Raw genomic sequence first — 20,244 nt, forward strand, 5'->3', positions numbered from 1 at the left:
ACAAGGAGGTGAAGTGGTGGTGGGTTTTTGTGATATGGAGCCACACCTGCTAGGATCAGTCAGTAACAACTTCCCACCCAAGCTGGGCTGGAGTAGAAGCAGTGACCTAGGTCTAAGGGTCTCTGTAATCCACCACCAGCCCCCCTGAATTCTGCAGTGCTATTAGTAACAGTTGGCCATTAAGTCCCATGACCCATATGCTGTACTCAAGAGATGCCATTGAAATCAACAACAGTTAGGTGCCTGAATAGTTTTGAGGATCTGGGCCCTAGTCTGTTTTCTTGCCTCTGGAGGTTATTAGTCCAGCTAATCCCACCTCACTACACCTTATTGTGCTCCTCCCAGTGTGTGTTTTAAGTACGCACACGGGTTTGGCTGCCCAATGCAGCGTCAAGGGGTACCTTTGTTTTTGTACAGGAACTGGTTTTTGCTTTGGCTGGCAACGGAACGGCTCACAGCAAGGGCACTGTTGCTCAAGAGCAGCATCTTGAGTGAAGCCAGCAATACCCTCATTCCACCAATTGACTTTTCACAAGGAAATAAATAAAGCTGCCAAGATGCAAGGTCCTGGCACCCGTCCCACTGCGGACAAGGGCCAGTTTCATGTTATTAACAAAGTCAATCTGCATTCTCCAGTCAACACAGGCCTGTTTCTTTCCCTGATCCCTTCCCGCAGGAAGGTGGCAGACTTGTAAGGGCTTGTTCTGGGCTGATCCAATGAGGAATGCAGTGGACTACCCAGGTAGGAAATTCTGGCTCAGAGGGGGCTGGCTACCATATTGTACTGCCACTTAAGGAACATGGATTTGGGGCAGAGAGGTGAAGTGATTTCTCCAAGGTCATGCTGAATACAGATTTCCTGACTCCCAGTCTTGTTCCTCTAGCCAGAGACCCACACAGACTCCACTGACCTCCGTGGGTTTCCCCCACAGGCTCTCCAGGGTTTGCTGCCTCACTAACAATACCTACCAGCAAATGAGCTGAAAGTCAGGTGATATGCAATCCATCTCTTTCCAAGCGCCTGTGCTCACCCCACAGCCTGGAGGGCCTGATTCTCCTCTCAGTGATGCTTGCTTTGCAGCAAAGCAAGTCCACTAACTTCAGTAGCTACTCGTGATTTGCCCCAGTGTAAGCAAGATGGGCCTGATGAGTTTGAGGCAAACTGCTGAGGCTCCAAAGGGAGAATGGAGGTTGATGAAAGCCTTGGACCATTTCTAGACAGACAGTTGTCCATTCTCCCAGGCCTCTGCCCGCCCTGCTTTTTGGACCTCAGGACAAGCTCCTGGTCCCGTGCTCAGATCACAGCTCGTCCCAGTCTGCTGAGAACGTTGACAATCCAGCCGACAGCCCTGATCAGGAGAAGGGGGGCCATCCGCAGCACGGAGAGCAGGCACCAGCTCACCCTCACATTATATTACTGGGGGACGGGAGGTGTCCGAGGGCTCCTATCTCCATGAGCCAAGCAGGAACCAGGATGCTGGCACCTCCATAGATTCCTTAGCCTGGAGACATCCTGCCCTATGCCAGCATCTGCCTGCACCGCGCCCATCCCCACAGGGAGCCCCTTACATGAGACCCTTCCTAGCGAAGGGGCAGTGAGAGGGGGGGTGCCATCCATCCCCACGTAGGGGTCCTCCCCCCCCCAATCAGGGGCTCCCCCTCCCCATGAAGGGGTGTCCTGCCCCCACAATCAGGGGCTCCCCCCACAAACAGGGGCTCCCCCTCCCCATGAAGGGGTGTCCTGCCCCCACAATCAGGGGCTCCCCCCACAAACAGGGGCTCCCCCTCCCCATGAAGGGGTGTCCTGCCCCCACAATCAGGGGCTCCCCCTCCCCATGAAGGGGTGTCCTGCCCCCACAATCAGGGGCTCCCCCTCCCCATGAAGGGATGTCCTGCCCCCACAAACAGGGGCTCCCCCTCCCCATGAAGGGGTGTCCTGCCCCCACAAGCAGGGGCTCCCCCTCCCCATGAAGGGGTGTCCTGCCCCCACAAACAGGGGCTCCCCCCACAATCAGGGGCTCCCCCTCCCCATGAAGGGGTGTCCTGCCCCCACAATCAGGGGCTCCCCCCACAAACAGGGGCTCCCCCTCCCCATGAAGGGGTGTCCTGCCCCCACAAACAGGGGCTCCCCCTCCCCATGAAGGGGTGTCCTGCCCCCACAATCAGGGGCTCCCCCTCCCCATGAAGGGGTGTCCTGCCCCCACAATCAGGGGCTCCCCCCACAAACAGGGGCTCCCCCTCCCCATGAAGGGGTGTCCTGCCCCCACAATCAGGGGCTCCCCCCACAAACAGGGGCTCCCCCTCCCCATGAAGGGGTGTCCTGCCCCCACAAACAGGGGCTCCCCCTCCCCATGAAGGGGTGTCCTGCCCCCACAAACAGGGGCTCCCCCCACAATCAGGGGCTCCCCCTCCCCATGAAGGAGTGTCCTGCCCCCGCAGTCAGGGGCTCCCCCGCTCTGGCTGTACAATGCCCAGCAGCCCGGCTTCAGTCCCCCTCTCCCCGCGATGGTTTCTCCCCGATGTCCGCCCCCGTGCCGGATGGTTCCTCCCCACGAGCAGGGAGGGAGGGAAAGTCCCGATCTCTTCCGGGGTCAGGGGTCACGCCGACGCCTGGTGAAAGCGGCCTGTGGGTGGCGCGGGGCCCGGAAGCGGCCTGCCCCGAGCCGGGATTTGCTTCCGGCCTGAAGCTGTCACCGGCGCCGGGACAGAGCCGCGGGCGGCGGTTGGGGCCATGAGCAGGTACCGACGGGGCCGCCCGCCCTGACACCCCGGGCTGTGGCGTCCGACCCCCCCCCCCGCGTCTGTCTGTCCGTCCGACCCCCCCCCGCGTCTGTCTGTCTGTCTGTCCGTCCGACCCCCCCCCGCGTCTGTCTGTCCGTCCGACCCCCCCCCCGCGTCTGTCCGTCCGTCCGACCCCCCCCCCGCGTCTGTCTGTCCGTCCGTCCGTCCGACCCCCCCCCGCGTCTGTCTGTCTGTCTGTCCGTCCGACCCCCCCCCGCGTCTGTCTGTCCGTCCGACCCCCCCCCCCCGCGTCTGTCTGTCTGTCCGTCCGTCCGTCCGACCCCCCCCCGCGTCTGTCTGTCCGTCCGACCCCCCCCCCGCGTCTGTCTGTCTGTCCGTCCGTCCGTCCGACCCCCCCCCGCGTCTGTCTGTCTGTCTGTCCGTCCGACCCCCCCCCGCGTCTGTCTGTCCGTCCGACCCCCCCCCCCCGCGTCTGTCTGTCTGTCCGTCCGTCCGTCCGACCCCCCCCCGCGTCCGTCTGTCTGTCCGTCCGTCCGTCCGTCCGACCCCCCCCCGCGTCTGTCCGTCCGTCCGACCCCCCCCCCCGCGTCTGTCTGTCCGTCCGTCCGTCCGACCCCCCCCCCCCCGCGTCTGTCTGTCCGTCCGTCTGTCCGACCCTCCCCCCCGCGCCTGTCCGTCTGACCCTCCCCTATTGAGTCCGTCTGTCTGTCTCACTGGCCCTCTCCTCTCTCTGAGTCCCTCCCAGGGCCCCTTATTCCCTTCCCCCGCCCCAGCTTGGTGTGTCTGTCTGTCCTCGTACCCCCGTGTCTGTGCCTTAACCCCCCCCTTTGGTGTCTGTCTGTCTGTCCGTCCCCCTCGTCATGCTCTGCTGGGGGGGTCAGGGCTCAGCCTCTCCCCCAGCCTGAGTCTGTCCCTCCTGGGTTGTGTCCCCTGCTCTGATCCGGGCGGCGGGGTTGCAGGCTGTGATCTGTGCCAGGCCTGGGGAGCTGCGGGAGGCTCAGTCTGACCCTCATGGAGCCTCCCCACCTCAGGGGGATCCCTTGGGGTCAGCTCTTTCTGTTCAGCGCCGTTGTCCGAGGGGTCCAGCTGACACCTTTGTACGGCTCTGTGGCGAGGCTTTGGCGGTCATTGGTGTGTTGTCCTCATTGCGCACGATGTGCCTGTTAGCCCCATGAAAAGGCAGCTGGTTTGGAGGGGAGAAATAAGAGAGCACTGATCCCCACAAATCAGTGTTCAAGACTTGGGGTCAGGACTCCTGACTGCTACTGAGTGGCTGTGTGACTAAGCAAGTCCCATGCTCTTTCTGTACTTCAGTGTGTGTGTATTTAAGTAATAATGATACTAGCTTCCATTTGTAAATTGCTTTGAGGTCTACAGGGGAAGAAGTTATCACTTCTCTCACTCACCCGCAGGACAGCTCCATCCATATAAGAGAGAGTCCGCTCATTGGCCACTGCCAATACACCAGCTTCATATTCTCTCTGTCCTGGTGGGCCCGAAAAGTGTTTGAGAAACACTGGTCCCTTGGTACCAGCTATCAGAGTGTGATGGCTTATCTGTGGGCTCAGATTCTGGATTTTTCTCCTATTAATAACCTGAGTGTTTGCAAGTGTTTATTTCAAAACTTTATCATTATACTGATTCTTGGGAGTGTTAAAAATTCCCAAGTTTCTAATAATTTTAGATTTAAAAAACTGAACACTTAATGTACTTTTCACTTTTTTTCTTTTAGTTTTTAGAACTGTTTCTCACAGCTCTGCAAATAAACACTTAAGCAGACTGATTATGAAAATTTTCACTCTTTCCAGTCAGTCGTGAGTCACTTCCATTTCTAATTTTTTCCGTTCTACAAAGTTTGGCTTCAGCCATTCAGGAGAATGTATTAGGTTGCTTTTGGAATTTTTTAAAATGTATGGAATTTAAAATCTGAGCCAGATTTGACCCTTTTACATTTTTGCACTAGTGGGAAACTAAAAAAACCCTCAATACTTATGACTCTAATTATTGGTATTGCGGTAGAGCTTGAGGCCATGGTCAGGATTGGAGTCACATTGTGTAGAGTGTTGTATAATTTAAATTGTTAAGCTGTTAAAACAGGAGCTGTTTCTTATTCTGTTTGCCTAGCATAATAGGGCTCCAATCCATTTAGATACTTACATGGCCCTCATTCCATGGTATCCAAGTGCATCACAATTATTAATGTATTTTATCTTTGCAACGCCCCTGGGAGGAAGGGAAATAATATTCCCACAGGAAAGGTTCATTGATTTGCCCAAGATTACACACACAAAGTCTGGCGCTAAACAGGGATTTGAACACAGATCTCCGGAGTCCAAATCCAGTCTCTTATCCCTTAGATCATCCTTCTAAATTGGTTGAGGCCTCTAGATGCTACAGGATTACAAAGAAGAAATAATATTAATATAGTTAAGAGTAAGTAAAGTCCCTGCCCCAAAGTGCTTACAGTCTGGCTAAACAAAGCAGATGAAGTGAAGGGCCTGGGGAAAGGGTTGCAACGTGCTAGAGCAGGGGTGGGCAAACTTTTTGGCCTGAGGGCCACATCGGGGTGTGGAAATTGTATGTCAGGCCATGAATGCTCACGAAATTCGGGGTTGGGATGCAGGAGGGGGTAAGGGCTCCGGCTGGGAGTGCGGGCTCTGGGATGGGGCCAGAAATGAGAAGTTCAGTGTGCGGGAGGGGGTGCCGGGTTGGGGTGCAGTGGGGGGTGAGGGCTCTGGGGTGGGGCTGCGGATCAGGGGGTTGGGGTACAGGAGGGGGCTCCAGGCTGAGAAAGAGGGGTTTGGAGGGCAGGAGGGGGAGCAGGGCTGGGGCAGGCTGTTGGGGTATTGGCGGTGTATGAGGGCTGGGGATGAGGGGCTTGAGGTACAAGAGGGGGCTCTGGGCTGGGATTGAGGGGTTTGGAAGGCGGGAGGGGGATCAGGCCTGTGGCAGATGATTGGGGCGTGGGGGAGGCTCAGGGGTGCAGGCTCCAGGCGGCACTTAAACCACAAGCAGCTCGTGGAAGCATGTCCCCGCTCCGACTGTGAGGCACGGCCAGGCAGCTCTGTGCGCTGCCCTGTCCGCAGGTGCCACCCCTGGAGCTCCCATTGGCCAGGAACCGCGGCCAATGGGAGCTGCGGAGGTGGCGCCTGCAGACGGGGCAGCGTGCAGAGCCGCCTGGCTGCGCTTGTGCGTACTGGGTAGGAGCCAGAGGGGGGTCATGCCGGCTGCTTCCTGGGAGCCGTGTGAAGCGGGGCAAGCCCAAGACCCCGCTCCCCAGCGGGAGCGTGGGATCAGTGCAATCCCCAGACCCTGCTCCCTGGCTGGAGCTGAGGGCGGATTAAATGGTCTGATGGGCCGGATGTGGCCCACGGGCCATAGTTTGCCCACTCCTGTGCTAAAGGTAAGTAGATCCAGTGAGTAAAGTCACCCTTGATCATATTTCGCATTAATCATTGATTAATAGATAAAACTGAGAGCAAATAAGGGACACCTGTTGTCTAGAAGAGTAGCAGTGTTCTGGTTTAGCATTCTCCCTGTAAATCTTGATTGACAATGGAATTTGATGTTTGGGTGGAGGGAGAAACTGACAATTACCAATGATTTTCTGATTTAAATCAAATCCTTCCAAAGCTGCTTTATGCACTAATTCGCCAAGGGCGCCATTACATTTAAGTGGCTTAAAACTATCTGATCTGTTTTTTTGGCAATAGTGGTAATAAACAGGAGAGTCGACCTAGCAAGGAGGAGAAGAGAAAGCTCTGTAGACAGTAAACATTTATTAGAAGCGTTCAGAGACTAACAGATTGCTAAAAGCTGTAGCAATATTTACTAATGCCACCTTGTGCTTCCATCCAAAGACCTCAAGGTGCTATTATAAATATTAACTAGTTAAGCCTCTCTCCCCTTGCTGGGAAGTGGTATCATCTCCTGCCTACAGATGGGGAAACTAATGCATACAGAGATAAAGTGATTTGCTTAAAGTCACGCCAAATCATAGATAGAGCTGGGACCAGAACTCAGTTCCTGACTTGCAGACCCCCCTCTATCTGTTTAACAACACTTACCAGAAGGAATAAGCCAAGAATATCCCTAGAGCTTGCTGTGACTTGCAGTGTTGAGACCTCTATGTGGTAGTCACTCATCAATAACCTGTAACATGAAAGGCTGGTGCTTATGTAGTAGTTGAATATTCTATTTTTAGAGGCTTGTGTTGCAAAACATATTGAGACCCTGAACTATGCAGGCAAATGAGAGTGATCCAGACACTGCCTTTGCTGGGCAGCTTGTCAGAATTAAGTCTTTGTTTATTCTTGGTGCTATTTTTTTTTTTTTTTTGAAATCTAAATACTACTATTGTTTCTGTTTTCTGGGGGTAGGAGGGCATTTCACAGGAGTCTGACTGTGTTTACACCAGGAGAATGACTCATGTTAGAAAATGTTTATCCTGTTAATCAGTGCAATTTTGTCCTTAATGAGGGCAAACATTCTTGTTTAAAATACGTGTTAGCTGGTTGTGATTAACCCTAACTTGTCCTGTCTCCATTAGCTACTAAGTCATGTTTAAAATCTTGTTAGTTTACACATCATGTTGGAAAACATGTTGTCATCATCTCAGAGCCTTTATGATTCTCCACTCTCCTGTTCTTGCATTGTAGCTGCCCTCACTTTGCAAGCTACGGACAAGGCTAGAGGGCCGGACTTTCAGGGGTCTGCCCATCCAACCTGACAGGTAGTGTCCCTGCTTTCTAATACTGCTTTCCCCCCATGCCCAACCTCTGCTGATATACTTCGCCCCTTCTACTTCAGCCCTGGGATCTCTGCGCAGCAGAAGTGTTGGATATGTCTGCTTTTGATCTTTCGCCTGGTGCTGCTACGAGTATTGTCCAAACTTGAGTGCTGTAAAACTTTATGGTGTGAGGAAAATGCTGCTGTCTGTGTTGGAGTGCTGCATTGATCTGAAAGTGCGCACAATGCCGCGTGCTTCTTGTTGGGCTGCTCGAAAGCAAAGATTCAAAGGTGTGCGTTGGCCCTGGCAGCCGCTTCATGAGCAAACAAAGTGACCTGACTTTGCGAAGACTGTTGCAACTCTCCCCACCCTACGGTAACGCTGATTACGGTCTACACTGAACAGTACAAAGTTCATCTAAAGTTCCTCATGTGTTTATAAATCTGAATCTTTCTAAGTGTTTGTGTCACATGGATCACCACCGGATCTGAGCACCTCGCCAAAGGTGATCACACCACCATAAAGGACGCAAGTAAAAGGAGATTTTGCAACTTTAAATAAATCTCCATTAAAAGTACAGTGCAATCTGATCAGTCTCTTTACACTGTGTGTTTTATTATTAATGCACTGCTACTAAGGGCATGGCTACCCTGGAAACTTCAAAGCACTGTCACGGGAACGCTCCCATGGCAGCACTTTGAAGTGCGAGTGTGGTCGCGCGCAGCGCTCCTGGTAATCCACCTCCATGAGGGGATCCCAGGGCGCGGAGCCTGTTTACACTAGCGCTTTAAAGCGCTCTGACTTGCTGCGCTCGGGGGGTGATTTTTCACACCCCTGAGCCAACAAGTTAGAGCGCTACGAAATGTAAGTGTAGCCAAGCCCTGAGTGCATGAAACTTCATAGACAAATACGTCCACAGTTCCCTGTTCTGAGCAGCATACAATCTGAACCCAAGCCCTTGAGTGAATAAGTGGTCTCTTGGTAAAATGAATGGCAGATTAAATTTAGATGAAATAAAAGGAAATGCTACTTCGCATGGAATGTAATCAGCCTGTGGCAGTCACAGTTCCAGGAAGCTCGTGGCAAACTGGATTTTATCCGTGACTGCATAGTAACCTCTAAAGTGCTATGGTGGGGCCTGAGGGGTCATGACCGTTCTCCACCCATGAGCCCCTTAATGCTAGGAGTAGTTTGTGGATATGAGGTGAATTTTATTTCCTTTAAAAGCATCTGATGGTCACTGCCGGAGGCCAGAAACTTAATGGAGTAATGGCCTAATAGCAAATCTTATGTTTCCTAAACCTACTTCCAGACAAACTCGATCTGTTGCATGTTTTAATTCTAATTTTTATATGAGGCCCTGAGAGTCTCCTCATTAAGGTCGGTCTCTAAACTCAAGCTGGCAGCTGCTGGTGATTGTTAATAAAAACAGTGATTAATTACATCAGACCTTGAGATTTCATCCCACAGTTGTGAGACCTTGAGTTGCCAGTCTGCACGTTGGAGTTTCGCAGCTGATCTGCAGTGGCATGGAAATCAGCCTTCCTGAATATTTAGGCAGGGTGTTTTTCCTGCTGACTTGCAGGCGCAGGGATGGGAGGGAAGTGGTCGGTGTCAGACAGTAAACTCCAGGGGAGCATGGGAGGAGGGAAGGGAAGAAGCGCAAACCCCTGGACTCAAAGTTGCTATGATCAGAGAGCACGATGGAGTTGGTGTGAAGCAGAGGCTCGAACAATTAAGTTGCCACTGAAGTGTTCTGAAAATTGTTTTGATAGTGTGAAGGGCTAATGAGGCAGCTGCACTGGGGGGGGTGTTCGCTTGAACGGCGGAGACTGCAAATTGGATGCAGACAGGGTTCTGTCATTTTGAATAAAGAAGGAACCTAGATATGGCTGCACAGTGTGATCTTGATTTTTCAATAGGTTTCAAGGGATGTTGGAAAAATGGGTAAGCCAGAAGGCTTTGGGGGGGCTCTTTTGATCTCCCTAATTGCAGAACATGGTTGAGAGGTGCCATCCGCCTTTACAGTGGCTCTCTGCAGTTAGCACAGCCCTTTTAAAGCCAGCCACTCTGCACAGACAGGTTTCAGAGTAACAGCCGTGTTAGTCTGTCTTCGCAAAAAGAAAAGGAGGACTTGTGGCACCTTAGAGACTAACCAATTTATTTGAGCATGAGCTTTTGTGAGCTACAGCTCACTTCATCGGATGCATACTGTGGAAACTGCAGAAGACATTATATACACAGAGACCATAAAACAATACCTCCTCCCACCCCACTCTCCTGCTGGTAATAGCTGCACAGACAGTTGCCGTCGGGCACACACAACAGTAACATAGCCAGAATGCAGTAAATAGGGGTGGTACTCTTGAGGCAGGAGGGGGGTGCCCTAAGAGCTGGCAGGGATAATGAGTCGCACAGCATGCTGTGTACAAATTGTTCTGCCCCTAGGAAAGGAGAGGGAGTGAGCTGCCTTAGGGCATGTTCAGCCCTTCAGGATCAGTAAGCTGTATGGATCAGAGAGCACAAGGCTCTTGTGGGCAGTGAGACTAAATGCCAGAAAACAGTTCTTTGGGGGGCTTACCCCATCATTCTGCTAGATCAGTGATACTTGCAAGCCGCAAGTGGCTCTTTACTGTGTCTCCTTCTTGCAGCACATATTAAAACCCTGTGTGATTGAATTATTAACCAATCAGGATGCTTTTACTATACTATTAACCAGTTGTCGTTGATAAAATAATACTTGATCAGTCATTTTGCTGTGAGGAAAATATGCAATATATATAAACAGTAAATAATGAATTCACGCTGCTGTGGCTCTTTTGGGTAATGTTGATCACTAATTTGGCTCCTGACACCCTGAGGTCTGAGTATCTGTGTGCCACATGGTCCTGAATCAGAACGCGGGATCGAAACCCCTGCTCAGATGTCCGTGTTTGGATCCAAACTGAACTCTGCAGTTTGGGTTCAGTTCCCTAATGTACCCTTGGCCAGCTGCTGACCCAGGGCTATTAGGAAGACTGCTGACGCATTGTCAGTTTTGATCCGTAGCCGGAGGAAGTCAGGGTATGAAGGAAGGAGAAGAGGCCAGCCTGTCCTGTTGAGTCACCGTGTGTGAGTAACCGCAAGTGCATTGTTTTAAAACAGCCCTCTGACCAAGAGTGAATTCTCAAGTTGAGAATCCCTTGTCTGGTCTTCCTGCTGCCCTAGGTGGTGTCTGGTGGCTAGTTAAAGAAGCTCCAGAGATAAAAGGAACAGGAGTACTTGTGGCACCTTAGTGATTAACAAATTTAGTTGAGCCTAAGCTTTTGTGGGCTACAGCCCACTTCATCGGATGTAGCCCACGAAAGCTTATGCTTAAATAAATTTGTTAGTCTTTAAGGAGCCACAAGGACTCCTGTTCTTTCTGTGGACACAGACTTATACAGACTAACACGGCTGCTACTCTGAATCCAGAGATAAAGTGGCTTAAAGTTCACTGTTCTGCTTGTGAGGGAGGACGTGCACAGCCTTGGGTTTTGATTAACCTCTTCTTGTAACACCAAATACTTGATTACTGTTAAGTCACATGACTGTAATGCCCAGCGTCTCCTGGGAGCATCTAGTTCAGTGATGGAAAGTCTCAGTAGGTAGGGGAAGGAGAGTCACTAGTGGAAACTGAGCCATGTGATAAGGCGTGTGTCATCGCTATAACTCTGACTGCAATTTGTCTGATCTCTGGGATTGTGACTGCTGATGAAGGGGGTGGGGTTGGAGAAACCAGGGGCCTGTCTACACCCAGGTCTGAGCAAAAATCTTAACTGGGAAGGGGAAAATGAAGCCCATCAAACAAATCCACCTTTGATTAGTGTCAGGCCTGCTCCATGAGGAGGCTTCACCCTGTTCTGGGGGGGAATGAGAGCAGGTAATAAGAATTGAGCGTTGTACAGTCAAATACACAGTCTGGTTCTGTTGGGACATAACGGGGTTGGAGTTGTGCAGCAGCAGCCTGTCCTCCCATGAAGTGGGGAGGCAGGGTCCTCGCCTCACTGAGTAACCATCCCTGCTCGGGGGGGACTAAGGAGTCTCCTCTGACTCCCAAAGAAGTTACATGTCCCTGGCTCAGCGCCGATGGCTGCAATACCAAGCTTTGGGTGCTGAAAGGAAGCCGTAAGAGCTCTTCCTTGTTCCTTCTCGTGGGGTGGGGGGTAGTGGCAGTTTGGGGGCATCTGCCCTTCAGGGGAAGGGCACTCGTGTGGGGTACAGAAAACCACCCAGGGTTAAACACAGCACAGACTCACCCCTCCAACCTGCACTGCTGGTATGTGGCCTCCTTGCCCGTTTGTCCCTCCCAGGCAGGGCTTTCATGAGATGAACCAGGATCAAGGGGTCTGAGGGGCTGATAATAGGGCACTGGCCCTTCAGCAGCATTGTGGCATGAAGTAGGATCACTGCTTCCCCTTCACAGGCCTTCCTCCTCCTGCTTGCAGAGTGAAATTCTGAGGTCAGGCTGCCAGCTGTGGGGGAGGATTTAGGCATAGACTGGATGGCACCTGTCTAGGGCACCACTATATAGGAAGGATTTTGCTATGGAAAGAAGCTGTCTTTGCAGAGGGCAATCAGCTATGCTGTGGGAGAGCACCTTTTGGGCAAGGATTGGAGGTGCCCGATGGAAAAGATGTGCTTGGATTCCTAAGGGAAGCAGAGGTGATGGGGAGAGGGCACCAAAATAACATTGTATGGGGCACCAATATACTTATGCCCAGCACTGATCCCACTCACACTTTGCTCTTTGCAAAGGCTATGGGGAGGCAGGGGGAAGGATTTCTTCTGTCTAGCACTTCTACAAACATCTCAGCAACTGTTTCCCCCCAGGCGTGGAGCACCTTTCTTCAGCTCGTTCACAAGCCCACCTCTTCAAGTAACAATCCAGCTGTTTCAGAGTAACAGCCGTGTTAGTCTGTATTCACAAAAAGAAAAGGAGTACTTGTGGCACATTAGAGACTAACCAATTTATTTGAGCATAAGCTTTAATAGCAGAGTTTGTAGAGGATTTTGAGAGGCTGTTTCTATAGATAAGCCCCCGCCCCAAGCTTGTGTTAAAAGTAAAACTTTTCATTGTCAGAATGGAGTCAAGAACCAGATTACAGAGTAACAGCCGTGTTAGTCTGTATTCGCAAAAAGAAAAGGAGTACATCGGATGCGATGAAGTGAGCTGTAGCTCACGAAAGCTTATGCTCAAATAAATTGGTTAGTCTCTAAAGGTGCCACAAGTACTCCTTTTCTTTTTAAGAACCAGATTACTACCTTGCTACTCTGCTATTCACTTTTCTCTTCCCTCCCTCCATCCTTGTCTTTGTTCCCTCACTTTACAATGTTAGCTCTTTGGGACAGGTCCTAGCACTTTGTGGGAGCTACCAGAAACAAATACATAATATGACCCAGGCAGTAACCTTCAGTAACATTGGTACAGATGCTAATTTGTCCTGAAAGACTTTAAAGAGAAGCTGCAAAAGTTTGCTTTCAAAATCACGCCCCAAATTTTATAAGATTCCAGCACTAGGGGAAAGTGTATTCAGTAGATAATCTGTACCTGCCTTCTGGTGTGCTGAACATTAATTAACATTTGTAAAGTGGTGTGTAAGTGCTAATTATTGCTATGATCAAAAATGTAATTGCTGTGTGTTAACAAAATTATGTCTCTACGATCCTGAGAGAGAGAGAGAGAGAGCTGAGCTGTAGATGTTATGTCACTCTGGCAAAGAAACAGAGAAATCTGCAATGTGGATTTCTCCCCTTTATTAGGGAGTGTACAGTGGTGGTTACATTTGAAAACATGTCTATTCTCTAGGGAATCCAGGACTTTTTTTTAACTTCTAGTAAATCCTCTGTAGTTCATCCCTTTGAAAGGATCCAAGTCTAATAGTCTCTTGAGCCAGTTTGTCTTCTGATACAGTATTTGGTGTAAAATCTGCAACTATCAAAGGAGGTGACTTGAGAATTAGTTGTTAAAGCCATTTTATGAGCTGAGAACACACATCCGTAATAGGAAGTCTAGGGAGTGGGAGGCAAAGAGAAACTCTTACTAGACTGAGTCTTCTTACTGCAAGACATGTAATTAACATGCAAACATGTGCTAATGGGAAACTTATTACTTAAATCTGCAGAACAAGGCAGTCCAAGTGGATGCTGACATGGTAGGCCCTAAGTGTCTCTTTGTGCAGTACATAGGATATGACATAACCACACTTGAATGCAAATCCCTGCAGTGTTTTGACACAGGTGTCTCTTTTGGGTCATAACATCTGTGTGTGTTAGCACGTCAGGCCTCATAGGACAGATCTGTGTGAAAGGCAGTGTGTTATTTGCATTTGGTGTTCTTTTCACGTTTATCTAATACTTGAAAAGTCTGTTGACAAGTTCAGATTCTTGGGCCCACTCGCTGCTGCCTAAAGGGCAGTGCTGTCGAGATCCCAGAATAGTGTGGACAGGTGCTATGCAAGCCGCTTTGCCAGTGTCTCTCAACCCTGACCTTCAGTGCCATCTGCTTTTCCAGGCTTGGACCTTTCAAACAGACACACAGCCACTGCCAGTCTCACTGAATCCTGAGGTGTCTTTGTGATGTGGATATTGATCTGCTATTGGCTAGGGTGGGACACGTCCCCTTTCACTTACAATGTAACTACTATATTTGAGTTCTTGGCATCTCTAGATGATACTTGGCACTTAATAGTACCATACAAACCCCAAGTAATTCTTGCAACACAGCTATGTGAGGTAGGTATTGTGCCCCTTGTACAGATAAACACTATCTCAGCTTCCCTAAGTGACTCACCCAGGGCCACACAGTCAGTGGCAAAGCTGGGTTTTTTTTATCGGTATGTAGTAGCACCGAGGAGCCCCAGTCGTGGACCGGAACCCCGTTGTGCTAAGCACTGTTCAAACACAGAAGAAAGAGACGGTCTCTGTCCCAAGGAGCTTACAATTTAAGTATGAGATGAGAAACAGGTGGATGCAGACAGAAGCGGGAGCACAAGGAGACAATAAGACAATACTGATTGGAAGGACAGGCGGTGGTCTCAGCTCATCAGTGACCCAACTGTTGTCAAGTTTTTTTGTAGGCATCGCAGCAAAGGAGAGTTTATGTAGGGGTTTGCAGGAGGATAGGGAAGTAGCTTTGTGGATGCTTAAAGTGAGGGGCAGCATTGGGGAAAGCAAGAAGACATTTGTTTGAAAATCTAACAAGTGGGCTATAGAGGCTGCTGTTGGCCAATCGGAGGTAGGTGTCAATATCTCGATCAGTGAATGAAAGATGATGGGATAGGACATTAAAGGCCTTGAAAATTAAGACAAGTACTTTGTTTGATGCAGGGGCCTCCTGTCTCCAAAATTCCTGCTCAAATCATTAGAAACACTTCCTCATCAGAGAGGACAAAGTTGGTTAGTGAATTATCCCAGTGTATGGCCCGTGCTTGAAACACAAACTCTTGAGGAGTAAGAAAAAAACCCCAACTCTCCTTAAAGATGTTAATAATGTTACCGCTGCTTTTTGAATCAGAAGAGTGTCCATAGGACATTCTAGCTTCCTGGTGCCTTTTCTGAGTCTTATCGTCACCCACGGAATTTCTCAAGATAGCAAGTGCTGTTTCTGTTCTCCCTGCTGCTCTTTCTCAAACCCTGTTGTGTTTGGAATTCGAGCATCACCCCTTGAGCAGCACCATAAAACCAATTCTCTCTCTCTCCTGGATTGAGCAGACATCCTGCTACAAAAAGAGAGACTTCAGAGAATATATAAATATGTAATAAAGCACTAGGGTGCTCAATAATTAATCTTTCACACAGAAGAAAGCTTGTGTGGGTTTTTTGGGGGGATTTTTTTTTTAAGCTAAAAAACCCCCCTGGCATGCTACTGTTCCCTCTCCAAACTCCATCCCTGTCTAATGGAACAGGCCTGTGTTGGGAGAACCCAGAAAAGAAATGCATCACATCGGACCTTATAATGAGATTCTAAGATCACTTGCTTATCAGAATTCTACAGTACCTTAACCCATGCTTGTCCCTGAGCTTTGGAATTCATATCTTTTAGAATTGCTTGGAAACGAAAAGTCCTCTTTCCCTCAGATCTGTTTCTAGTTGGGTTTAATGCAAAATTCAACTTGCTCTTTGCATATCGAAGGGCAAGTGGACTAGCGCTCGTTTTCTCTCAGGTGTTCTTAATCAGCGTGTTGGTCTCGCAGCAGATCAAGTCTTAAAAAAAAAAAAAAAAAAATCCACTAAGTAAAGAGGTATATTTTGGTTTTATCTAGGAAGGCGGTGCGCTATTTTAGACAGAGCATGGAGTGGGAACCAGGAATTTCTGAACTCTTAGTCCTGGTTGCGTGTTTTCTTGGGCAAGTTACTTCCCATCCCGTATCCCCAGCTGTAAAAAAGGGGGTACCGCTGTTTATGTATCTGGCTGGGGGACGGCGGCTGTGAAGAATTGATGGAAGTTGCAGAGGACTGTAAGTGTAAAGTGTTGTTCAGGCTGAGAACACAATGACACTCTACCGTAGAGAATGGGGCACTGTGTACGTGTCAATATATTATTTAGCACTCACAGATGTCTTAACTTTTTTCAGTTGGAGACTCTTCCCCACCACTCGTAGCGGTGGAAGGCCTTGTTGTTACTGTTTATAAAAAGTGACGTCTCTCTTCTAAAGTGCTGCCATTGTCAGAAAGTGACTGTAAAAATGACTTGTAGGGCTCCATGTTTATTCCTTCTCTGGTCCTTCCTATCCTACAATGATCCACACAACTGGGGAACGTGGTGGAGCACCATCAGGGTTAGAACACGGTGGCTTCTTGCATATATGGACAGGAAAAACCACATACGAACCGGGTTAAGGAACATCTTTTATCCTAGGTACCTATCACAGTTACTGGGCAAACTGCACCTCTGAACTGTCCTCGTCTCATCAAGTGCACCTGCTCTCAGGCCTTGAGCCATCACCTGGCTCAGGGGTATCACATGATTCTCCCATTCTGACCAGCCTCGGGATTGCAGGCCCATGGTACTAACTGTGATGGCCTCAGAATATCACACTTAGGGCATGTCTACCCTAGAAACTCCCCATTGCCAGGAGGCCGGCTGCCTCCCCAACTCCTCACCTCCTCACTGCCAGGAGCCTGGCTGCCCATCCTGCAGCCGGGCTCCCAGTGGGAAGCAGGGAGCCGGGTGGGCGTAGCCCGGCTGGGAGCCATGAAATTGACAAGAATGACAGCCAACAGCTGATATAAGTAACCCCCAGTGTCTACAGGGACACGGCGTTGCCATAACTACACCGATAGAAGCCTTACGTATCTCGTGGAAGTGGAGTTATTCTGTCGGTGCAGCAGGGCACTTACATCAGCGGGAGCAAGGCTGTAGTGTGGACGCTGACATAATGACCTTAGGCTCGGGCCCTGCAGTCTTTTCCCTCTGCGAACAATGACTGTGGTTAGTGCAGTGACCAGAAAGCCTTCTCTTCGCAAAAAGTAATTTAGAACAAAAGCATTTGAGAGAAAACATCGTGTCTAAGTCTACCCCGAGGCTGGCTATTCCCTGGATGTGGGAGGGCCCAGCTGCTTCAGACTCCCTCTGCGTACTCTCTCTGGCAGCCTGTCTCCATACATAGCTGTTGACAAGTGACTCCCCCTAAAAAGGACTTTAAAACTCTTTTCTCTTGCTCTCCAGGCTCCTAGCTTGGGCAAAACCAGACTTGCAGCTTCCTTGGAGACAGGCTCTTTGAAGCTAACAGCTTCAAACAGCTTTGTCTTGTGTCTGCACACTGGGATGTTCTTATCTAGATCTAGTGCACTGCTTTCTGTTTGCTCTTCCCACAGCTCCCTATCAAGCTGGATCATTACAGTCGCACAGGAAATTTAAAAACCCACCGTAGTACTACAGTAACTATCTCGCTGACCAATCATATCGAGCATTCATGAATGATGACACCTCACTGGTTTTTAGATAGCAGTATCACGGAACCTGCCAGGGTTAAACACAGTACTTCACATGATTGCAGCATGGCATTTTCCTGTTGACTACAGGCAAGGGAAAACCTGTTCCAGTGCAACAGGTCACACGTACATCTAAACCAGGTGCTGTCGCACCACCTAACGCCTTCCTGATCCATCTTGCTCCGCTCACAGGTCTATCCTAAATGCCCAGCACGGCCAGCTTTCTCTGGGTGTGACAATGCAGCTGTTCTCTCTGCCTCCTTTAGTCTACGTGCAGCAATAAAGATGCTGCATCGGAGCTTGGCTGTCAGGGCTGTCAATACAGTGGGCAGAATAAAATCCACCTCACTCTGCCGTTCTAACGGGGGTTTTGAAAAAAGGGTCTGTGTAGTCAGTAGCTCTGATTCAGGGAGCGGCGCAGCTACGTGACTTAAACACAGGCAGCGCTTCCGTCCGTGGGATGGGCAGCTAATGGCACAAAGTAACGATACCCAAGAGCCATGTGGAACGTTTAGCCCTTGGGGACCATCCATCCCCACTAGACTGACTTGTTCCACCACAGCTGGGTGCCTTGGGATTATTCCTGGGATTCTATATTAAAGGACCCTTTGTTCATATCTCTGCCTCTGCAAAAACATCTCATGTGCCCCTTTCCCCAAGGCCATGCCATCCCGCATCAGTGGCAAAAGCTAAGATTCTGCGGTCAAAGAAGCAAGCAGGCCAGCTTTCTGTGCTGGCAAAGTGTGCTCTGAAGCAGGAGAGCATAGACAGATTTAGTTTGGAGTGAAATTGCGCTTCGTGACCACCAGGACTCTCTTTCAGCCAGACCCTTTGGTGGCACATCCTCACACCCCTGAAACGAGTGTGAATGTGGGGTGTGGCAGAAAGCTGGGGGAGGCAAGAGAGGTTCCTACTCATTTTAACAGGCTCAGAGGACAAGTGTGAAACGGGGCAGGAAAAATAACCCAAACGCTTCCTGCTGCTGACGCAAGAGCTCTCGTAAACCAAAGAGCAAACATTGGCCTCTCTTACCAGGTATTGCTTATAGCAGGGGGAGTTAATTCTGTTGAATTGGGGGTGGGGATGATTTTCAAAGGTGAAGAAGGCAGTGAGGCAGCTGGCTCCCATTTGTGCCCTTGATCATCTCCATGGGATGAATATATTGGAGGGGTCAGTCTCCTGGCTGGATGGATGCACTACAAGGTGGGTAGAAAGTTGGCTAGATTGTAGGGCTCAACGGATAGTGATCAATGGCTCCATGTCTAGCTGGCAGCCGGTATCTGGCGGAGTGCCCCAAGGGTCGGTCCTGGGGCTGGTTTTGTTCAATATCTTCATTAATGATCTGGAGGATGGTGTGGATTGCACCCTTAGCAAGTTTGCGGATGACACTAAACTGGGAGGAGTGGTAGATACGCTGGAGGATAGGGATAGGATACAGAGGGACCTAGACAAATTGGAGGATTGGGCCAAAAGAAATCTAATGAGGTTCAACAAGGACAAGTGCAGAGTCCTGCACTTAGGACGGAAGAATCCAATGTACCGCTACAGACTAGGGACCGAATGGCTAGGCAGCAGTTCTGCAGAGAAGGACCTAGGGGTGACAGTGGACGAGAAGCTGGATATGAGTCAACAGTGTGCCCTTGTTGCCAAGAAGGCCAGTGGCATTTTGGGGTGTATAAGTAGGGCATTGCCAGTAGATCGAGGGACGTGATCATTCCCCTCTATTCGACATTGGTGAGGCCTCATCTGGAGTACTGTGTCCAGTTTTGGGCCCCACACTACAAGAAGGATGTGGAGAAATTGGAGAGAGTCCAGCGAAGGGCAACAAAAATGATTAGGGGACTGGAACACATGACTTATGAGGAGAGGCTGAGGGAACTGGGATTGTTTAGTCTACGGAAGAGAAGAATGAGGGGGGATTTGATAGCTGCTTTTAACTACCTGAAAGGTGGATCCAAAGAGGATGGATCTAGACTATTTTCAGTGATAGGAGATGACAGGACAAGGAGTAATGGTCTCAAGTTGCAGTGGGGGAGGTTTAGGTTGGATATTAGGAAAAACTTTTTCACTAGGAGGGTGGTGAAACACTGGAATGCGTTGCCTAGGGAGGTGGTGGAATCCCCTTCCTTAGAAGTTTTTAAGGTCAGGCTTGACAAAGCCCTGGCTGGGATGATTTAGTTGGGATTGGTCCTGCTCTGGGCAGGGGGTGGGACTAGATGGCCTCCAGAGGTCCCTTCCAACTCTGTTATTCTATGATTCTATGATTCCTAGCTTGGGATCCTTTGGGGCTGCAAGGCAGCCAATAAGAATTGGCTCAGCTAGTAAAGCAAACCAAGCATCCCTTTAAGTGTCTAAAGGTCCCTTCCATCTTCCCTGCAGGTGATATGGTGACAAGCTCGCGGATGTAGTTGTTTCGGCTGAGGATGAGCAAGCCCAGAGACTTGCAGCATGACCTGGAGCGGAGCCTCCCAGCCATTGCATCCATGAGCACCTCCCTCTCGCAGAGCCAGGGCTTCTCACCGCGCTATTACTTCTCCCCGGAGAAGAGGAAAGCCATCTCGGATGTCAGGAGGACTTTCTGCCTCTTTGTCACCTTCGACCTGCTGTTTGTGTCTCTGCTGTGGATAATTGAGCTGAATGTGAGTTCTGGGCGCTTTCTGATGGGGGAGCAGTGAATGAATCTTCCCTGTTGATTTTGGGATGCCGTCCACCCATTTTAACAGCCCCATTCTGAAACCCTAGGGCCAGGTCCTCAGCTGATTTCCAGGGCACTGCACCACTTCACACCAGTTGAGGATCTGGCCCATAAAGCTGTTACA

General features: G+C 50.0%; 1 protein-coding gene across 2 annotated transcripts in view; it reads left to right on the top strand.

Moving 5' to 3' along the window:
* The first annotated feature begins 2,590 nt into the window (after positions 1-2,590).
* STARD3 (StAR related lipid transfer domain containing 3) overlaps positions 2,591-20,244 on the top strand; it is a 38,360-nt gene continuing 20,706 nt past the window's right edge. For both annotated transcript variants that reach the window (XM_048829701.2, XM_048829702.2), the window contains exons 1-2: positions 2,591-2,739; positions 19,805-20,064. In XM_048829701.2, the coding sequence (XP_048685658.2) occupies positions 19,849-20,064 (216 nt within the window). In that variant the 5' untranslated portion in view covers positions 2,591-2,739; positions 19,805-19,848. The remainder of the gene's footprint in view (positions 2,740-19,804; positions 20,065-20,244) is intronic.

Source organism: Caretta caretta, chromosome 27, assembly GCF_965140235.1.
Source record: "Caretta caretta isolate rCarCar2 chromosome 27, rCarCar1.hap1, whole genome shotgun sequence".
Taxonomy (NCBI): domain Eukaryota; kingdom Metazoa; phylum Chordata; order Testudines; family Cheloniidae; genus Caretta; species Caretta caretta.